General features: G+C 39.4%; 1 protein-coding gene across 5 annotated transcripts in view; it reads right to left on the reverse strand.

Annotated features, from left to right (window-relative positions):
* The window catches only part of atrx (ATRX chromatin remodeler), a 182120-nt gene that overhangs the window by 50196 nt on the left and 111231 nt on the right, over positions 1-20693 (reverse strand). For all 5 annotated transcript variants that reach the window (XM_080187921.1, XM_080187920.1, XM_080187919.1 and 2 more), the window contains exons 21-27: positions 15614-15789; positions 14992-15109; positions 10003-10133; positions 7711-7799; positions 4518-4681; positions 3991-4144; positions 1687-1787 (exon numbers count right to left, since the gene is read on the reverse strand). In XM_080187921.1, coding sequence (XP_080044047.1) covers positions 1687-1787; positions 3991-4144; positions 4518-4681; positions 7711-7799; positions 10003-10133; positions 14992-15109; positions 15614-15789 — 933 coding nt within the window. The remainder of the gene's footprint in view (positions 1-1686; positions 1788-3990; positions 4145-4517; positions 4682-7710; positions 7800-10002; positions 10134-14991; positions 15110-15613; positions 15790-20693) is intronic.

The raw sequence follows: 20693 nt of genomic DNA on the forward strand, positions 1-20693 counted from the left end.
ATCTATGCATGTAATTCTATGAAACGATTAGACAGGGGGATAGATGTTATATCAAATGCTTTTTGGAAGTCCATATAAAATACATATAAAAAGAGATTTCTTAGCTGCAGTTCTTGAATTGAAAGCACTTAAGTTAGAAAACCGGGCACCCCCAAAGAGACAGGAAGTCGGGATAAAGAGCAAGTACTCTAATTGGAAATTCGTGATAAAGGGCATTCTGCAAGAATCCTATTCATCATATTCGTTAATGGCTCAGATGAAGGGAGAAGGAAACTAACATACCCAAATCTGTCAATGACACGGACATAGGTGGCATCATTAGCAGAATGAATGTAATTAAGATATAAATACATTCAATTAATGGATGAAGTGCAAATGGATTACAAATGGGCAACTATAAGGTCATTCACTTTGGACATAAAAAAGAGAGAAGCATACTAAATGTTGAAAAGCTACTAACGGTGGAAGTCTAAAGGAACTTGAAGGATCATGTATGTAGATAAAAACATCAGAGGACATGACCAAAAAAGCTAGTGGAATTTTGGGCTTTATATTTTGATTATTAGAAAGGGGAGCAAAAGTCATTCTTCAGTTATCCAGGGTCCTGGTTCAACCACACAAGGAACATTTCCAGGTGCCATGCCTAGAGAAGAATGTGTTGGCATTGGAGGGAGTAGTGTATATTTACCAAAACCTTACTTGAACCCCAATGGCTTAATTACAAGAGGTCACTTCTTGTCCCCATTTTAAATGGGAGGTCCCTTGTTTTTCATCTGTGTCCAAGTTCAAGTCTCTCCCACGAGGGAGAACATCCTTTCTGCATGTACTCTGTCAAGTCCCCTCAAGGTCTCATATTTCAATAAGATCACATCTCATTCTTCTAAACTCCGATGGACAGAGAAATAAGCTGATTTCTCATAAGATCCCGCTTATTGAGGAATCAGTCAAGTGAATGGTCTCTGAATTGCTTCCAATGCGGTTATGTTCTGTGAGTAAGGAAACCAAACCTGCACGCAGTATTCGAGATATGGTTACATCAATACCCTGTAAAACTGCAGCAAGTCCTCCCTAATTTTATACAAAAGGCAAATTACGATTAGCTTCCTAATCGCTTGCTGTATCTACATATCAACTCTGTGCTAGATGTTTTCTTTAAGGTAACAAACTGTTGTACATCTTAAATTGCAAATATGAAGGATTGAAAAAGTTAAAATTTTAGAAAAAATAACTGACCCAATGAAGCAGAGGCTGTAAAGTTTAGTGCTGTTGCTTTGAATGAACATTTTAGATTCTCTTATTGATTCTGTGTTCAATTACATTAAGATTTTTACTTAAAGCCAATACCTGGAACTTGGAAGTTATGGTCCATTATGTGGAAAAATAAATGCTGAATCGTTGACAACACAATGAGCAAGAACAGGTGGATAAACTGGGTGTCAAAAAATATGTTGAAACAACAAAGTTTAATTTCAACACAAACACCAAGTCGTCCCAGGAAATACATTTCAATATTAAGTCTCGTGTGCATTACAGATTTATTTATTTGTTAACAATTTAAAATAAAACCTTCTTGGTTATGAGTTATATACATTCTCCAATTCAGGATACAAAAATTCAAGGCAGCCCACAGGATTATATGTATAGCAGCTGAACTGTAAATTGAGGAAAGAATGAATTTAAAATTACCTTTATAAATTTCAGATTTGCTTTCTGACTTTTCCCTGTTTGCCATCTCCAGAAAATCTTCTATTAAATCCAATGATATGAGGGACTGGCTAAAAACAAGTCTGAAATAGGATACACATATAAAAATGTTATTGCATCCAACAAAGAAAAAAGAATGCCAACTCTACTCAGTTACATTCAACTTCTTGATTCATTTTAGAAGCTTCTAGCACATTCCATTCCATTACTAGAGCACACTGGGGGGTGGGGGTGGGGCGGGCTAGGTGGAACAGAAGAATAAAAAAGGATTGTTGTAGATCAATTGGTATTTTTCCACAAGGCTAAAGATAGAAATTTGTTGCGATAAATGTTTCTCGGTACTTAGTTTACCATAGAAATGAGTGAGCAAAATTACTTTCAATATTTCGATTGTTACCTGGGGAAAGATGTCTAATCAAGCAAAGCAGTGTAACTTTTACTGCCACCTACATCTGTCATTCCTGTTTTCAGAAACAATTCAATTTGAGGTTGCTTGGACTTCGATTTAAACACTTCCCAAGACATTGGATAAGGTAATACGTAGAACAGCTGCAGTTTTACAAAGAACTCGATCTATAAATATGCACTCAATAAATCCACAGGGAAATGCAATATAATTTTCAACCCCAAATGCCAGACCAAATAATTCTCGACTTTATGTTCACAAGACTGGAAACTGCGTGCCTTTCAAACTGATGGTAGGGGATTTGAGCCCAAGGACAACCTGTCACTTGAGCACTTCTGCTGCTGCCTTGGAGTGTGCTCTGACAAGTTCTTGGAGTGCTCACTAGATATAGCAGATACAGTGCCACATCACCCCAACATAATTCACTTTGGGAGATGAGGGGCTAAAATAGGCAGTTAACACTTATTAGCCCAAAAGGAGCAGCCACCTATTACTTTTCCACACACTTCAAGGCATTTAAGACCTTGAAAGAGTATGAGTGTGTGTGCGCAAGGTCTCAAGAAAAATTCCATTTTTCTACAGTTTTAGATGTATTCCTTAGTTACAAAATGTGTAGAAAGCAATGTTCTTTTAACATAGAAAACTGTTGTACATCTTAAAATTGCAAACACAAATGTTGAGCTCACATCAAATCAATATGTAGTATATTGAAAGATTATCACTATTGAAATAAAATGAACTACAAGACAAGGGATAGAAACAGTTTATGTATGTATGTGTCCAGCCATGAAATTCTCAGAAATAAAAAGACTGATCCAATAAGCAGAGGCTGTAAAGGTTAGTGTTGTTGCTGCTTTGATTGAACATTTTAGATTGCCTTATTGACCCTAATCTGTGTTCTATTCCATTTTAACATTTTTACTCGTATTACGCTCTTTTACTGTTCTTCAGTAACCCAAATGGAAAACCCAGACACAAATGTGAATTAAATAGGTCTATATACATCTCAAATATCCACAGATTGGGTTAGTGATAATGTATAGCTGTGAAAGCTGGAACATTTAGAAAAGTGACAAGGCTCAAATAAAGATATTCAAAATATAGAATTCTAACAGGATTAGACAGGCCAGATGAGCAAGAAAGCTGGTATTAAGGGGGACTTGTTTGGGGCAATAATAACAAAGAAGCTCAAATATTTTGGATACGTGTTGAAAAAAGTATGGTTAGTGTTTGGAAAGAGGTCATGCTAGGCAAAACACCTGAAAGACACGCACAAGGAAGACCCAGATTGGCACAGATGTTTAATATCAGAACTTGGGCCAGCCTCTCTAGGGGACAGCCAGTGGGAACAATAAAGCAGAAGATTCAGCACAGGGACAGATCCTTCAGCCCTCCAAGCCTGTGCTAATCATGAAACCTAATTAAACTAAATAAAGAATAGTAATCAGTGAGAAAGATGTTCACAGTGCAGCCAATCTTTGGAATAAGAACAGATGAAAGACAAAAACACATTGCAATTTAGCGATTTTGATGCACATTTCATTCTTTTTGCCATTTACAATTAAGGCTTCAGATTGATAAACAACCTGATTAATTCTATTGCACTCCCAATGTACTCTGAATTGTTAATGACCAATTTAACTGTTTCCTTGATACATGCACCATGTCACAGCAGACAATTTTAACCAAAAATTTTTGGGAGCTCTGTAAACTTGACATGGGCTACTAAAGAATTTCACAGTATGAAAAAAGTGCAGTGGATTTTTTAAAGGCATAAATTAGCATTAATTGATGCCTTTCTCAAGGACAGCTGTAAAGAAAAAATCCTTCCATAAGGCAAGAAAAAAATAGGTGTTTTTAATGGAATACTGTCAACTCACACTTTTTCTCCAATTGCTTCAGACATGTACAAAATTTCAAACAAAAGGACCATTTTGCCGGAATGCTGCAATATTTCTGCATCAGCATCGCTGATGAACTCTTTGTACCAATCTGCAGCAGGGCTACCTGGGTTGGAACCAGTGGATGGCTTTGCTGTAGGGAATAGGAAACAAACAAAGACATGGAGCATTTTTATAAAATTAGAAATAAGTCATGAAATGCAGCACATTTACATTGCAAACATTCTATCCATAACTGTAACATTTAATATGAAAATGTGAAAACATTAAAGGCTTGAAAACAACTCATTACGTGGGGAGTTTTCAAGCTCCTGCAAGTCCCAGGCATTTCAGTACAAACACTAAATAATGATTTGTTAGTTCTGTGGCGGTTAAAGATAAATCATACCAAGCCAACTATTTACATAGATTTACTAAACTGTTTTCACAGTAAAATGTGCACAGCAAGTTGTTTAAAAACGAGGAGATACTAGCCAAATGAAGAACCCAATTAACCCAATTCCTACCATCATCTACTTTTGGAGCAGTAGACTCTGCAGATTTGTCTTCTGTACTGGCTTCTCCTCCACCACGTGACCTCGAATTCCAGACTTTGATCACTTCCACATCATTGTCACTGCCACTCTCCTTTGAGCTACTATCATCCTTCTTTCCCTTTTTTTTCTTTTTTCTAAATTTAATCAAAGCGATCAATTTAGCATGCAATTTTTACAAGTGTTACAACTGCTACCTGTAACGCTCAGCTAGATTCTGCTGATAATACCACACTGTATAAAACAGCATATTTTTCAACTCAATAGCAATACAAGAATGGAAATTACTTGTTAAAAAGGACAGCCCAACAGTCTACAAAATAAAAAGATGAATGTATTGAAACATATGAATGATTTAACCTCAGTCTTAAACATTGCTAACAAACTAATGCACTCACTTAAAACATCTCCAAACTTATTTGCCAAGACTCCTTTGAAGATTCATTGTCCCACACCCAGTTTCCAAGACCCAGCATTTTACTTAGGACTTTTCTTTTTCTTGGTTGCCTAGCATGTTGCTCAAAATAGCTGTATGCATCTTTTTAAAGGTGTTAAGGTGCAAACTTTATACTTCAATTATAAACAGTTTCACTGCCAATTTAATTTTAGTCAAGTTCCAACACCAAAATGTTAACTGGATGAGAGAGAGAGAGAGATGATAACCGCACAATTTGAGTAGAAACATCTCTTCTCAGATCTGAAAAGAAATTCAGTTATTACTACACAAAGGGAAAATAATCCAACAATTCATATCATAGTTTCTTCACAACCAGATATATACAGGCAGCGCGCTGGCACAGCAATTAGCACTGCTGCCTCAGAGTGCCAAGTACCAGGGTTCAATTCCAGTCTTGGGACACTGTGCGGAGTTTCCACGTGTCTGCATGGGTTTCCTTCTGGTGCTCCAGTTTCCTCCCACACTCCAAAGATGAGCAGGTTAGGTTGACTGGCTATGGTAAATTGCCCTTTAGTGTCCAGAGATGTGGGAGTTAGGAGGATTAGTGGGGCAAATATTTGGGCTTATGGATATAGGGCCTGGGCAAGTTGCTCTGTTAGAGAGTTGGTGCAGACTTGATGGGCCAAATTACCTTCCACACCATAGGGATTCAATAAGTAAAATATCCACATTGTTGATCGTAGGAAGTAGCTAAAATCATCCAAATAAAAATTCTGCCAAGATAAGTTAGAACTAGAGTTTTTATGGATCCACAATTTTGCAAAGGCAGCCATACAAATGGCAGTGATGGAAGATTTTAAATACAAACATGCAAACCTGCAGCAGGATAGGTAATTAGGATAAAATCATGGCTGATGTGTTTGTAACCTCTATCTTACTGTCTTCACACTATACCTTTTGATTTCCTTGTCCGTCAAGACACCCATATGAACATACTAGCCATAGAATACAAATAGCCATCCATCCCACTTCAACCCCTCCTTGCTCCCATACCTGAAGATAACAACTTGTACTTGGGTGGCAATTCTACAGGCACCATCATTTCTGCAAATCGCTTATGACATTCTTCTACATTTCAGGATAGATAGGTAGTACACTGACTGCCCTCTAGGGGTCATTTTCTAAATCTGTCGGCCGAGAGCTTCCGTGTCCAGTTCTACAGTTAAATCACTGGACTCAAATTTCCTAGTCTGGATTTGCAGGGTCCTGAGTTAAGCAGCAGACATATTCTGCCCACTCCTCCCACCTCAGTTTCTCATTAAATCCAGATTTTTCATTAAATACATGTAGGTCATGGAATTGTAAGAACATTATTCCATTGTTCAATTAGTTAGTAAATTGGTTCTTAATATGCAAAGATACATCAGTGAAAGTTGACATGCAGTGACAGCAAGCAAGCAATAAGGAATTAGAATAGCATATTCACCTTTATTACAAGGAGAAAGATATCTTACTGCAATTGTATAGAGCTTTGGCACGAACACACCTGGAGTAGTGTGCAGAGTTTTGGTCTCCTTACCAAAGGAAATATATACTTGCCATAAAGGGAGTGCAATGAAGCTTCACCAAACTAATTCCTGGTTTGTCCCAAGAAAAATTAAATAGCCTAGGCTTCTGAAGTTAAGAATGCTAGGTGGTCACAGTCAAACACAAAATTTGTACGGGGCTCAACAGGGGAGATGCAGGACAGGTAGTAGATTTATGAATAAACTAGGCTTGTACTCGTTAGAGTTTAGAAGAATGAGGGGAGATCTCATTGAGACGTGTAAGATGATGAATGGGATGGATAGGATAGAGGTGGAGAGGCTCTTCCCGCTCAAAAAAGACAGTAGGACTAGGGGGCACAGCCTCAAGATAAAGGGGGGGCGGTTTAGAACAGAGCTGAGGAGGAACTTCTTCACTCAAAGGGTGGTGAATCTCTGGAATTCTCTGCCCGTTGAAGTGGTGGAGGCTACCTCGCTAAATATTTTTAAGACGCGGGTTGATGGGTTTTTGATAAGAGGGGATTAAGGGTTATGGGGAGAGGGCAGGAAAGTGGAACTGAGCCACGACAGATCAGCCATGATCTTATTGAATGGCGGGGCAGGCTCGAAGGGCTAGATGGCCTACTCCTGCTCCTATTTCTTATGTTCTTAAGGGGCAGACCATTTAGGATGGAGATGGGGAGAGGTTTCTTTAGTTAGTGAATACTCCACAGCCAGGGGGCTGTGGGGGCTCAGTCATTAAGTATGTTTAAGAATGAGATTGATAAATTTTTACAGATTACAAACAGGAAAGGATATGGGGATAATGCAGAAAATAAGTGTTGAAGTTAAAGATCATCCATGATCTCAGTGAATGGCAGATTGGGTTCAAAGGGCTGAATGGCCTACTGCTGCTCTTATTTTATGAAATTTCTGTATGGAATTAACCATCTTGACAGAATTGAAAATGGAGAAAATGGAATGGGATGCCGCCTGCTCTATGAAACCACGTGCTACTCTTGGCACTTTAACCATATACATTCCCCACTTCAGTAATTGTTCTATAACAGGGATTGTATGTGAAATTTGTGAAAGTAGATAGGGAAGAAGTGGGCAAAATCTTACTGCTTTGGAATGTTAGGAAGGTATTAGGTGATTTGCTATACATTTTGTACAAAAGACTAACATACACAAATGCATATCATTGTAAATCATTCCTCTAAGCCAACATATGCAAAGGAAAAACCTTTTCTCATCTTCAGAGGAAAGGCTCATCGAAGTTTCGTCTGAATCTGACGCAATGAATTCATCCATACTGTCCTCATCAAAGTATCCCTAAATAAATGGAGAGAGATTAATTCACTTTCAGGTGTTGTTGCCATTAAAATCAAAGTCAAAGAATAATCAAACATCCTCTATCATATGGCTTTCCCATAACAATTCCAACACAACATGTAGATGTATATTTTCAGTTTTCAATCAGAAGATGAGGCAGACAAGGCTTTCAGTGGTTTAAAAAAGTAGGAATCATTTAAAGTCTCTGAAGAAACAAATATGGTCCATAAATTGCAAAGGTACAGCATAATGCAGAAATTGACAATATCCAGCTCCTATTTGGACATGTTGTAGCTGGTAGAAAATTTGTTATTTCAAAGAAACCGTATCTGGAGGGCAGTAATTTAAATAACACCCATCATATAAGTTTGCCATCTAAAATATTTCCAAGATGATCCTATTTAGGACAAAAGCCTCGACATTCAATTTCAAATTAATGAGGTTTGGTAAAATGTGAAGGTATTCACATGTTATAAACAGCTTTCACATCAACAGTTTCTAACTAGATTGTAAATTTATTCCTCTTGTATGGTCCTTAAGGATAATAACAGCTAAAGCAGGGAAGAGGGGAGGGCAATTTAAAACAGCGCTCTTGGTGCAAAACTGTTATCTGTATCAGACACTTTGATTAGTTACCAGGAAAACGGTTGCTTTTTACCAATGAACTGCTCTGTTCCAAGGGGCTAGCTAAATTTTAAAATTGAAGGTCTCAATGAGTGTTTCCCAGCAGGTACGAATAGAAAAACACAAATTAATTATATATTTGGTTGAAAGTATTTGCTCCAGGGACATCTTCCTCCTGACAATGGTAATCGCAAGCATTTAATTTATGACCATTTCTTTACTACGTAGAGCCAATTTAGACCTGTAAATTAGCTTAGTAGATTCACTTGACTTTGTTCCATCTGTTGAATCAAAAAAATTGGTATTCCCTACATCAAATGTTCACCATCCTGCCAGTCAGTAGGTTCCACAGTTGCTGTCTGATTAAAAAAAGTTACTGTTTCAGGTCGATGACTGCTAATGAGAACAAAGTTCAATGACCTGAAAGGTTAACTCAGATGCAGCCTAATCTGCTATTTCTAGCATTTTTTCTTGTTAGGTCAGATCTCCAGAACAGCATTTGAATTTAAATGCATGTTTCATTTGATCGAATACTTCTGAATACATTACAACAGTGTCTCCATCAATAACCATGAATTAAACGTGGAATTAAATAGTGGAAAATTTTAATGGCAAAGAAGGGAAGAGGGGAAACACAGATCAATTATTTACATTGCATAAAAGTTTAGAATTTTTTGTTTTAACACGTGAATAGCTCTGTTAAAAGCAAGTTTTTATATTTTGTCAATGTATAAAGCTTAGTTTTAAAATCAGTTAAGGGTCTGGCTTCTGATCACTACTCAATAGGACACAAGTACAACCTGCAATCAGGACAGAATCTGATGAACCACAAACAAAAATTTACAGCACAGCAAGCATCCATTCAGAACATTATAGCCGATTTTGAATGACTACTTTGGGCATATAACATTTGCAGCGGTGGTGGTGGTCCACTGATATACAGAAATCAGTTTCAATCATTTGAATATTTAAGTTCCTAAAATGGCACCTATTCATGCTGATGCATCACAAAAAAGCTTTTTAACAGCCTCCTTAAATGGTCTACCAATGGGTATTTGGCGTGAAAATTCATTTTAGTTCAATCTGGGAGTGTGGCCAGTTTGTTAGGTGGGTCTGGCTTCCAGTGCAATGCTTTTTAAACAAGTGTAGACAACTGTAGACACGCGATTTGTGTTTGAAATTCCACAATTGTTTTGGCTGGTTTGGAGGATTTCAGGCTAAACGTCCTTTCAGAAAAAAGCAGAAACTAATGGCATCTCCAGGCCAGGATATTCTTAATCATCTTTCCACATGGATTCCGAATGCCACTGTGCAAGTTACCAAACTAACTGCTAATAATGAATGTCGATATTCAGTTCCTGTATAATGTTAACAATTCTGTTACATGCCTGCGACCATGTTACAGCAAGATTCATCCCAATCACCTGTATGTCAGAATTCAAGATTGGGTCATTTTAAACATAGTGAACACCAATGGCCTTAATATAACTGCAAATTGTACTAAAAGAAACAATTCAGATGGTGCATTTTTATAAAGATCTTGAATTTAGATACAATTCACTACATTCATTTACTGTACCTTGTTTTCTTTACTGATGTAGTCCAACTGCAGACACCAAGGGTGGGTCCATATCCTACTCAGCATCTGAAAATCCTGAAAGAGTCTTGTTCCTGTTTTTCCCCTGCCACCTTCATTACTGCTCCCCACACCTGAAAATGGAAGTTGTAACTGAGATTTACAAAGTTTATACATTGCTGTGAAAAGGCAAGAAAGCTGGAAATTATTTGAGCTGCAACACAAATGACACCCACATAACAGCTGGACAAACCCTTTACGTGACACGCACACGTTAATCTGTGAACTAATAGCTTGGCCAAAAAGACTCACCTTACACCAAGTGCAATGTATTCTCTTTTACAATGAGACTTTTTAACAAAATTATCGTTTGATAAGAAAAATAATGTTGTGTGTTGATTGCAGCGTTTTGACACCATGGATTTCTGAACGAGAAGGTAGAGGAGCTAGTTATTACTGCCAGAGGATTCAACACAAAGCATAGGCCGGCACTATATATTCTGCACCCTCTCCTTTCTTTCTCCCTTATGTACTTAAGAACGGTATGCTTTGGCTGTATAGCATGCAAGAAACAATACTTTTCACTGTATACCAATACATAATTAAAGAGAACAATAATCACTTCAACACTGAGGGAATGCTGATATAGTGGAAGTACTATCTTTTGGTTGAGATGCAGATTTGAGGTCCCCTCTGTCCTCAGATTGAAGTAAAATCTCTTGATGCACTATTTCAAATAACTGTGGACTTCTTCCAATTGTGCTGGCCAATATTTATCTCTCAGCCAACATCAGTTTAAAAAAACAAATACTCTCATCATTATCAGAGTGGTGTTTGTGGGGCCTTGCTGCACACAAATTGGCTGCCATATTCCTCATATGCAGAAGAGTACACTTCAGGTGCTTCATTGGCTGTAAAGCACTTTGGAATATAGAGGTTGTGAAAGGAATTGTATCAATGCAATGTCTTGCATGCACAGAAAAATGCAAGAATAAATGCAGATAATTTGTTTTAATTGGATTAGTGTTAAACCAAGCAATTACTTGGGATGAAATCCACAGTTTCAGAATTGGCATTCAAAACCTGCATTAATACTACCTGATTTCATACTTACCTGATCATGGCAAGCACACCCCCAACAAATGACCTTTTATTCAGTACTCCAATTGTTGCTTTCAGAGTCTGAGAAAGCACTATACTTAGTCCCCTCCTCTCTACTTACATGTCAGCCTTTGGCAAGATCAAAGAGTCAACTTACACCTCCAGACTACCTTTCCAACCCTTTTCAACACTTCCATTGCTTATGCTGTCAGGCTACTTGCCAATATATATGCGGAGATGCCAGCATAGACTGGGGTGGGCACAGAAGTCTCACTACCAAGTTAAAGTCCAACAGATTTATTTGGAATCACAAGCTCGGAGCACTGCTCCATCATCAAGTGATGATCATTATGCATGATTCCAAATAAACCTGTTGGACCTTAACCTGGCGTTATAAGCCTTCTTATTGTGCTCAATATATAGGCGTGGATAGGTTGAAATTTCCTCCACTTAAACAATAAGAAAACCAAATCCATCAATTTCAGCCACTCCAACTAACTTTGTAATCTCAGATTTCAACCCTACTCTCCCCCTCTTTACTGAGTGCCTTGGCTGTCAACCAACATGAATAAAATTGATCATCAGGTCGTTATCACATTTCTGTCTGTGGAACATTGTTGTGCACAAATTAGAAGAGAAGGCTGGGGGGCGGGGGGAAATATATTGGTAGTTAATTTTCAAAATTAAAGGTTTTGAAAGAGTAAAGATTGCTTCCAGTGGTTGGTGAATTGGTACTAAGTGATTATGAATTTAAGACTAGCATGAAAAGAACAAAGGGGAGGGGGAAAATATGAAGAAATGTCTTCACACAAACATAGCAGGTTTTAACATTGGTGGTTTTTGAGCCAGTAGGTATAAAATGATTTGCTGATTTTGATGAAAACTACATTTAAAATAATGGATATAAAACAAATATGAAAGAGCAGAAAAATAAGATTAAGTTGAATTCAAATCCAACAGTAAACAATGGAAATACGTAATGGGTTAAATGGACAACTCTGGGCTAAATATCTAGGCTATCACTTTATTCTCTAACAGTTCAACTAGATGTAGCAGCAGAGAACAGTTTGTTTTTAAATTAATGGGGAATTTGCTTCCATCCTGTAGACAATAAACTTGATTTATCCAATTTTTTAAAAATAGAGTAAAACTGAAACATTCATATGGCCCTTTCTTGGAAGGCATATGTATTTTGAGCACACATGCACCCTCATACCTCACCACTAAACTGGGAGCTAGATATGCCAGGTTCCAATGACTACAGGAAAATGTGATTTCATTTTGCAAAAAGCTGTGTTCAGTTGTCTTTCAAGGCCTGCCATGTTAGAGATAGTAGGAACACCACCCAGCCTGTGCCACAAGTTCCCACTTCCAAACCCACTAAAAGACTGAGCAATAAGAGGAAGGCAAGCACACCATCAGAAGAGAGTTCTTATCTCCAAAAGGCTAAAAGGAGTTGCTAGAAGAGGTGGTCCAGGTCAGGAGAGCACAAACAGGGAAACATTTTTCTTTTAAACAGAGGCAGCCAAAGCGAGAAGACCAGGGCACCTCAGCTGGCTGACAGATATGGAAGCATCAAGGAAGTAACAATCTAAAACGCATTCACTGCGTAGGTGTCCCTCAACCCATGCTAATGTACTTTCCAACAACTGCAGAGTTCAGCAGGTTAGGTGCTGTGAAAGATGTAATTCCAACATACTACAAATCACAGATTTTTAGTCCGTGTGCCTAACAATGCAATTTAAACAAAAGAGTTTAGCATAAACAATATTCTTTAAATATCATTTAACAACTTGGAACAAAATTAGAGGGACTGTACAATGAAAACAAATGCAAAGCTCTGACTCGCATCTCCGCTACTGAATAAATCACCCCATAGACCTAAGCAGGCCAGTTAGGCAACATTACCTTATTTCATACCAAAAATCAAACATCTGGTTTAAGTTCACCATAGTTCAACTTCTGTATGTCATTAAACGACAATGATATCATAGCATACTTGAATGAAAATGAAGTTCAACCTTATAATTATGAAACATCATTTATGTAAAAGCCACAAGCTGAATGCACCATTGTAATTCTAAGATTAGTAAGCAGATCACGCTCAGTAGTTACTGTCAAAGAGTTTGGTGAAATATTGTACAAGTTGTGCTGATTAGGCAATTGTGGCCACAAATTCAAAGTGTTCACTGATTGCACAGTGTAAGCTGTTGGCTAATCAATAAAGTTTTAAAATCCATTTATCACAAACAGACCATAAAATTATTGATAGGTATCTACTAACTTGGCAGTATTTGAGTTAAGAGTCATTTTGCAGGAATCTCGATTTTAAGTTCAAAAATAGTGATTTGGTAACACTCCACTGCTTTCATATTCACACTGCAAAGTTGCACCGTCTCAGGCAGTGCGTATATATTGCACACAAATTCTGCAAAGGTACTCTTGTAATACTAAACACCTTTCACCCTCTCACATCACTATCAATTAATGGAACACTTCTTTTGATTTGATTTGTTATTATCACATGTATTAGCATGCAGTGAAAAGTATTGTTTTTTGCACACTATACAAAGCATACTGTACATAGAGAAAGAAAGGACAGACTGCAGAATGTAGTGTTACAGTCATAATTAGGGTGTAGATCACCTTAATACGAGATCAGTCCATTCAAAAGTCTGATGGCAGCAGGGAAGTTGTTCTAGAGTTGGTTGGTATGTATCCTCAGACTTTTGTATCTCTCTCCTGATGGAAGGTGGTGGAAGAGAGCATGTCTGGGACGTGGGGTCCTTGATTTTGCTGGCTGCTTTTCCGAGGCAATGGGAAGTGCAGACAGAGTCAACCAATGGGAGGCTTGGTTGTGTGATGCTTCAAGACTGTGGTAAGTGCCTGGAATGCACTGCCAAAGGAGGTGGTAGAAACAAGTACGATAGCAATGGTTAAGAAGCACCTTGACAGATACATACATAGACAGGGAACAGGGGGATATGGACCATGTAGAAGCAAAAAGGTCTTAGTTTAGAAAGGCATCGTGTGTCAGCGCAGGCCAGATGGGTGAAAGGGCCTGTTCCTGTGCTGTACTCTTTGGTCTTGTATGTTGGGCTCTCTCTCTCTTTTAGTTAGCATCACTTTCTCCAGATCTATTGCAGACCTGGTTGATTGTCTCTGCGTACCTTACTCAACATTTCCTCACTCCTCCATTTGCTCTTTTGGATGAATGTACATCCTCTTGACCAGAACTTCCAGCTAAACGCGCAGGTTGTGAACTCCAACTGATTGTTGCTCCAGTGCCACTTATTTCTGTTGTCGTTAAATCCATGTCCCTTTCAGGGTTTGATGCAGGTCCTTAACAAGTAGCTGAACCATTCACCTCCAAATCAGCAAGTTGCTTATGGGAAGCATGTTCCACACTGGCAGTTCACCAATCACAATTACTATGAGGGCCAATAAAAATTAACTGAGTCTCACCAACTCCTCTGGGCAGTGACCATGCACACAGTTTGCTCACTGTATTGCACATGAAAATTAGCCCCTTGAGTTTAAGTTTCAAACAGCTCATATTAAAAATAAATAAATTTAGAAGGTTTCTATAAATTTGCGATAAGATGAAGGCATAGTTCAAGGACATACTTCATAATAAATGAAGAAATCATGAACCTAACTGATAGCCAGCAACAGAAACAGAATAGCTCTTGGATATACACCCACATTCCAATATACTTTCTGCAATGTCTAGACAGCAGGAAGACCTAACTCCAAATTACCACACATCACGATGTAATTCCTCTGTCACTCTAAAAACATACAAGGTAGGGAATCATATTGTGCTTATGAGAATTTCTCCTTTAGTCTAATACTGTGTAATACTATATTTTAAAAAATCTTGTTACATACCTGTAAAGTGATCAAGGTAGTACTGATAAAGTTTGCACTGAATTGGCATCATCCTCACAGCAAGAACGTACTCATATTTCGGAGGCAAGAATTTTGTAAGTGCAGTGTAATCCTTTCGCTATGAGAATAAAATTGAGGAAAAAATTATTTTTTCAACATCAATTACAAACCATTTAGATTCAGTTTTTAAACATTACCCCTGATTTCTGAAGATGCCACTTGAGGGAGGAAGAGAGTGCTATGGGTAAGTGGCTAGGGGAAGACACACTTTTACCTCAAAGAATTAATCTTTACCAAATAAACTGAACCATAAATGGAAGGCAAGGTAGACATGTATGACAGAAAAGAACTAAATCGAGACAGATTTGCCAAAGAATAAAGTGGATCAGAGCTTGATTGAAGGAGGCCTACATCATTTGAGATTTGTGAAGGGAGATGACAAAAATTAAACAAAACGATTTTTGGGTTAAGTGCAGATTTAAGTGTTATAGCAGCAGAAAACTCAAGACAAGACAGTAACAAAACTTAATTGCACAAAATAAAAGAACAGTAGCAAAATGTTTGCTACCAAAAGGTATAAAGTGGGCAAGATACAAATAACTTCAGTAATTTCTGTAAATACCTGCACACAGCCTGCTAGCATTTCATACAAGATGTGGGCACGTTTCTTCATTACTCGCACATCGACCAAAGTGGAGTCCGCGCACTGGCCATTTTGAATGGGATTCATAAATCGGTTCCTGAATTCTTTTATTGAACCAAGAAGGTTCTCTTTAATGAAATTCACCATACAATGATCTGGAGGAGAAATATTTCAAGCATTTATTCTTTTCAACGTGGGGTTTCTGCAATTAAGTAGACGGTATATATGAAAACACATTTATACTAATTGCTGAACCTGGAGAATTTAATCATGATCAAAAGCAGTTTACTAATGTGTAGCTGGAATTTGCCTCATCTTGCATTTCCATAGTGACTAATAATAGAAGAGACAAGATTTGACACCCAGCTAGAGGAAGTGGTATTACAAAAGTTAACTAAAATCTTGGTCAAAGGTGTGGGTTAAGAATGGTACATAGGCGGCAAGGTCTTTGGAAGGGTTTTAGAACTTGAAGCCAGTGTGGTTTAAGGCTGCTAATGGTTGCGTGAAGTAAGTGGAGGAATGACAACAAATGGCAAAGTAACAGAACATAGAACAGTACAGATCCTTTAGTGCTCGATGTTGTGCCGAGCTTTGTCCAAAACCAAGACCAAGCCATCCCATTCCCTATCGTTCTGGTGTGCTCCATGTGCCTATCCAATAACCGCTTGAAAGTTCCTAAAGTGTCCAACTCCATGATCACAGCAGGCAGTCCATTCCACATCCCAACCACTGAGTGAAGAACCTCTCGGAGATCCCTCCTATATCTCCCACCATGAACCTTATAGTTATGCCCCCTAGTAACAGCTACATCCACCCGAGGAAATAATCTCTGAATGTCCACTCCATCTATCCCCCTCATTATCTTATAAACCTCTATTAAGTCGCCTCTCCTCCTCCTCCGCTTTAAAGAGGAAAGCCCCAGCTCCCTCAACCTTTCCTCATAAGACCTACCCTCCAAACCAGGCAGCATCCTGGTAAATCTCCTCTGCACTCTCTCCAATGCTTCCACATCCTTCATACAGTGAGGTGACCAGAACTGCACATAATATTCCACATGTGGTCTCACCAAGGTCCTGTACAGTTGCAGCATAACCCCATGGCTCAAACTCAAACCCCGTTAATAAACGTTAACACACTATAGGCCTTCTTCACAGCTCTGTCCACTTGAGTGGCAACTTTCAGAGATGCAGATATGAACCCCAAGATCTCTCTGTTCCTCCATATTTCTCAGAACCCTGCCGTTAACCCTGTAATTCAAATTTGTCCTACCAAAATGACTTGCCTCGTATTTATCAGGATTAAACTCCATCTGCCACTTTTCGGCCCAGCTCTGCATCCTATCAGCGTCTTGTTGCAGTCTACAACAACCCTCCAGCTCATCCACTACTCCTCCAATCTTGGTGCAATCAGCAAATTTACTGACCCCCCCCCCCTCCTCCAGCCCCCTCCTCCAAGTCATTAATAAAAATCACAAATAGCAGAGGGCCCAGCACCGATCCCTGTGGTACACTGCTGGTAACTGATCTCCAGTCTGAAAATTTTCCAACCAACGCCACCCTCTGTCCTCTGAGATAGCCAGTTACTTATCCAATCAGCTAAATTTCCCTCTATCACACACTTCCTTACTTTCTTCATGAGCCTACCATGGGGAACCTTATCAAACACCTTACTAAAATCCATGTATACATCATCAACTGCTCTATCTTTGTGAGGCAAGACTTACCCTTCACAAATCTGTGCTGACTATCCCAGATTAAGCTGCATCTTTCCAAATGGTCATAAATCATGCCCCTCAGGACCTTTTCCATTAAGTTACTGACCGGCCTATAATTACCAGGGTCACTCCTACTTCCTTTCTTGAACAGAGGAACAATATCGCCACTCTCCAGTCCTCTGGCACGATCCCCATGGACAGTGAGGACCCAAAACTCAAAGCCAAAGGCTCTGCAATCTCATCCCTTGCCTCCCACAGAATCCTAGGATATATCCCATTCTGCCCAGAGGACTTATCGACCCTCAGGTTTTTCAAAATTGCTAATACATCTTCCGTCAGAACATCTACCTCCCTCCAGCCTATATCACATTCTCATCCTCAAAAACATGGCCCTTCTCCTTGGTAAACACTGAAGTAGTATTCATTTATCGCCTCTCCTATCTCTTCTGACTCCACGCACAAGTTCCCACTACTATCCTTGACCGACCCTAATCTCACCTGGTTATTCTTTTATTTCTCACAAGACTTTGGGGTTTTCCTTTATCTGACCCGCCAAGGACTTCTCATGTCCCCTCCTAAGCCCTTTTGTTTTAAAGCTCATTCCTTGCTATCTTGTAACCCTCAAGTGACCCAACTGAACCTTGTTTTCTCATCCTCACATACGCTTCCCTTTTCCTCTTGACAAGACATTCAACCTCGTGAACCATTTCCCTCACTCGGCCATTTCCTCCCTACCTGACAGGGACATACCTATCAAGGACATGCAGTAATTGTTCCTTGAACAAGCTCCGCTTTTCATTTGTGCCTTTCCCTGACAGTTTCTGTTCCCATCTTATGCTCTCTAATTCTTGCCTAATCACATCATAATTACCCCCTCCCTCAATTATAAACTGTGCCCTGCCGTGTGACCCTATCCCACTCTGCTGCAATAATGAAAGATACTGAATTGCGGTCACTATCTCCAAAGTGCTCTCCCACAAACAAATCTAACACTTGGCCCGGTTCATTACCCAGTACCAGGTCCACCTCTTGTCAGCCTATCCACATATTGTGTCAGGAAACCCTCCTGCACACACTACAAAAACTGCCCCATCCAAACTATTCGACCTATAATGGGGTTCCAATCAATATTTGGAAAGTTAAAGTCATCCATGATAACTACCCTGTGACCTCCACACCTATCCATAATCTGCTCTGCAATTTCCTCTTCCACGTCTCTTACTATTTGGGGGCCTATAGAAAACTCCTGACAACATGACCACTCCTTTCCTATTTCTAACTTCAGCCCATATTACCTCAATAGGCAGATCCTCCTCGAACTGCCTTTCAGCAGCCGTTATACCATCCTTGATTAACAATGCTGCTACTCCCCCTCCCTACTCTTACTGAAACATCAAAAGCCCGGAACTTCCAACAACCATTCCTGTCCCTTTTCTAACCTTGTGTCCATAATGGCCACAATATCATAGTATCAAACACCAATCTACGCTCCAAGTTCACCTACCTTATTCCAGATGCTCCTTGCATCTTCAACACACTTCAACCCACCTTCCTGTCTGCCAGTACACTCCTGCGACCTTGATACCCTCCTCAGTACCTCACTACACTCAACACTGGCTTCTGGACTTAAGCTCCTTTTCCCACCCCGACAAATTAGTTTAAACCCCCCTGACGAGCCGTAGCAAATCTTCCTCCCAGGATATTGGTGCCCCTCTGATTTAACTGCTTTGGAAGTAATCCTTCTGATGGAAAGGATACAATGCCATAAGCTCACCTCAGGAACAAACAGAACACTATGTTTGCTCAGCTGGAGATAGTTGTCAGGGAGGAGGATGGAAATCTTTGGTAAGGGCTGAAGACAATAGCTTCAATCTTTTCCAATGCATATTTGGAGGTTGACAACACAGAACCAGCACGGAGTTTGAGGTGGTGGTGGTGGAGAGGTTTGGGTGATGCAAGGTAATGCTGGTGTCAGCAACTTACTTGTGGAACCTAAGGCCATGCATGTGGATATCAGAGAGGTGTAGATGAGAAACAGGAGAAGGGCAAGAATCAGTTCCTGCGACACCGGAGATAATGATGCAAGTTGACACAAAAGCATTGCAGGGGATTTTATAGCTACGACCATAATTTAATTCATTAATAAAACTGGAATAAAAAACCTACCAGACTCAAAAAAATCTATCTGGTTCCCCAATAACCTTTAGGGGACAAAAAAAAATCTACCATTCTGACCTGGTCTAGCCTATTTACGACTCCAAATCCAGAACAATGTGAAAAGCTCTTAACTGCCTCCTGAGTGGCTTAGTAAATTACTCAGTTGCATCAGAAGGCAACAGAAAATTTAATAAAAACCAGACAGATCAACTGACAGATTGTGGCACAGAAAATGACAAATTTCTAGTTGATCCTGCAAATTCACTCCAGCATCTGGGAGTTTGTGCTAAAATTGGGAGATCTGTCCCACAGATTAGTCAAGAAATAGGCAGAGATAATCATACTCATTGAAACATTCCATAAAGGTAATGCCCTAGGGATTGCCATCATCCTGGGCATGTCCTGGCTCATCATTAGCAGGTGACAGCACACAATGGTATACAGTCAGTAATGAGTCGCTCTAGACATCCTCAATATTGATTTCAGACCCTATGAAGTCTCATGGCAAAAGGTCAAACATGGTCAAGGAAACCACTTGCCGATTAGCAATCTTCCTTAACTAATGAATCAGTGCACCTCCGTGTTGAAAATCATTTGGAAGAAACACTAATGGTAGTCAGGGTTTGTCTGATACAAAACTACTTTTGCTGTTCTTCATCAATCGGCCTGGTTAGAGTGTAATCGCAAATGATCTTTGTGAACTTGCAATACATGTAGAATGTACTTTGGGTCAGTGACTTTAATGCTCATCACCAAGAGTGGCTTGGTTGCATCACTGAACTAGTTTGAGTCCTAAAGGACATACTTGTCAGTCTGAGCACGTGGCAAGTGGTGAGAACACCAAAAGGGAATATCTTACTTGACCCCATTCTTACCAACCTTCCTATCTCAGATTTAAAATGTACTTGGCATCAGTGTCCTTGTGGAGACAAGAAACCATCCTCACTGAGGATATCCTCCATTATGAATGGGATGGATAGGATAGAGATGGAGAGGCTCTTCCCGCTCAGAAAGGACAGTAGGACTAGGGGGCACAGTCTCAAGATTAAGCGGGGGGGGGGGGGGGGGGGGGGGGTTTTTTAGAACAGAGTTGAGGAGGAACTTCTTCACTCAAAGGGTGGTGAATCTCTGGAATTCTCTGCCCATTGAGGTGGTGGAGGCTGCCTCGCTAAATATTTTTAAGACGCG

The sequence above is a fragment of the Carcharhinus amblyrhynchos genome, chromosome 4 (genome assembly GCF_965287045.1).
Source record: "Carcharhinus amblyrhynchos chromosome 4, sCarAmb.v2.hapA, whole genome shotgun sequence".
Taxonomy (NCBI): Eukaryota; Metazoa; Chordata; class Chondrichthyes; order Carcharhiniformes; family Carcharhinidae; genus Carcharhinus; species Carcharhinus amblyrhynchos.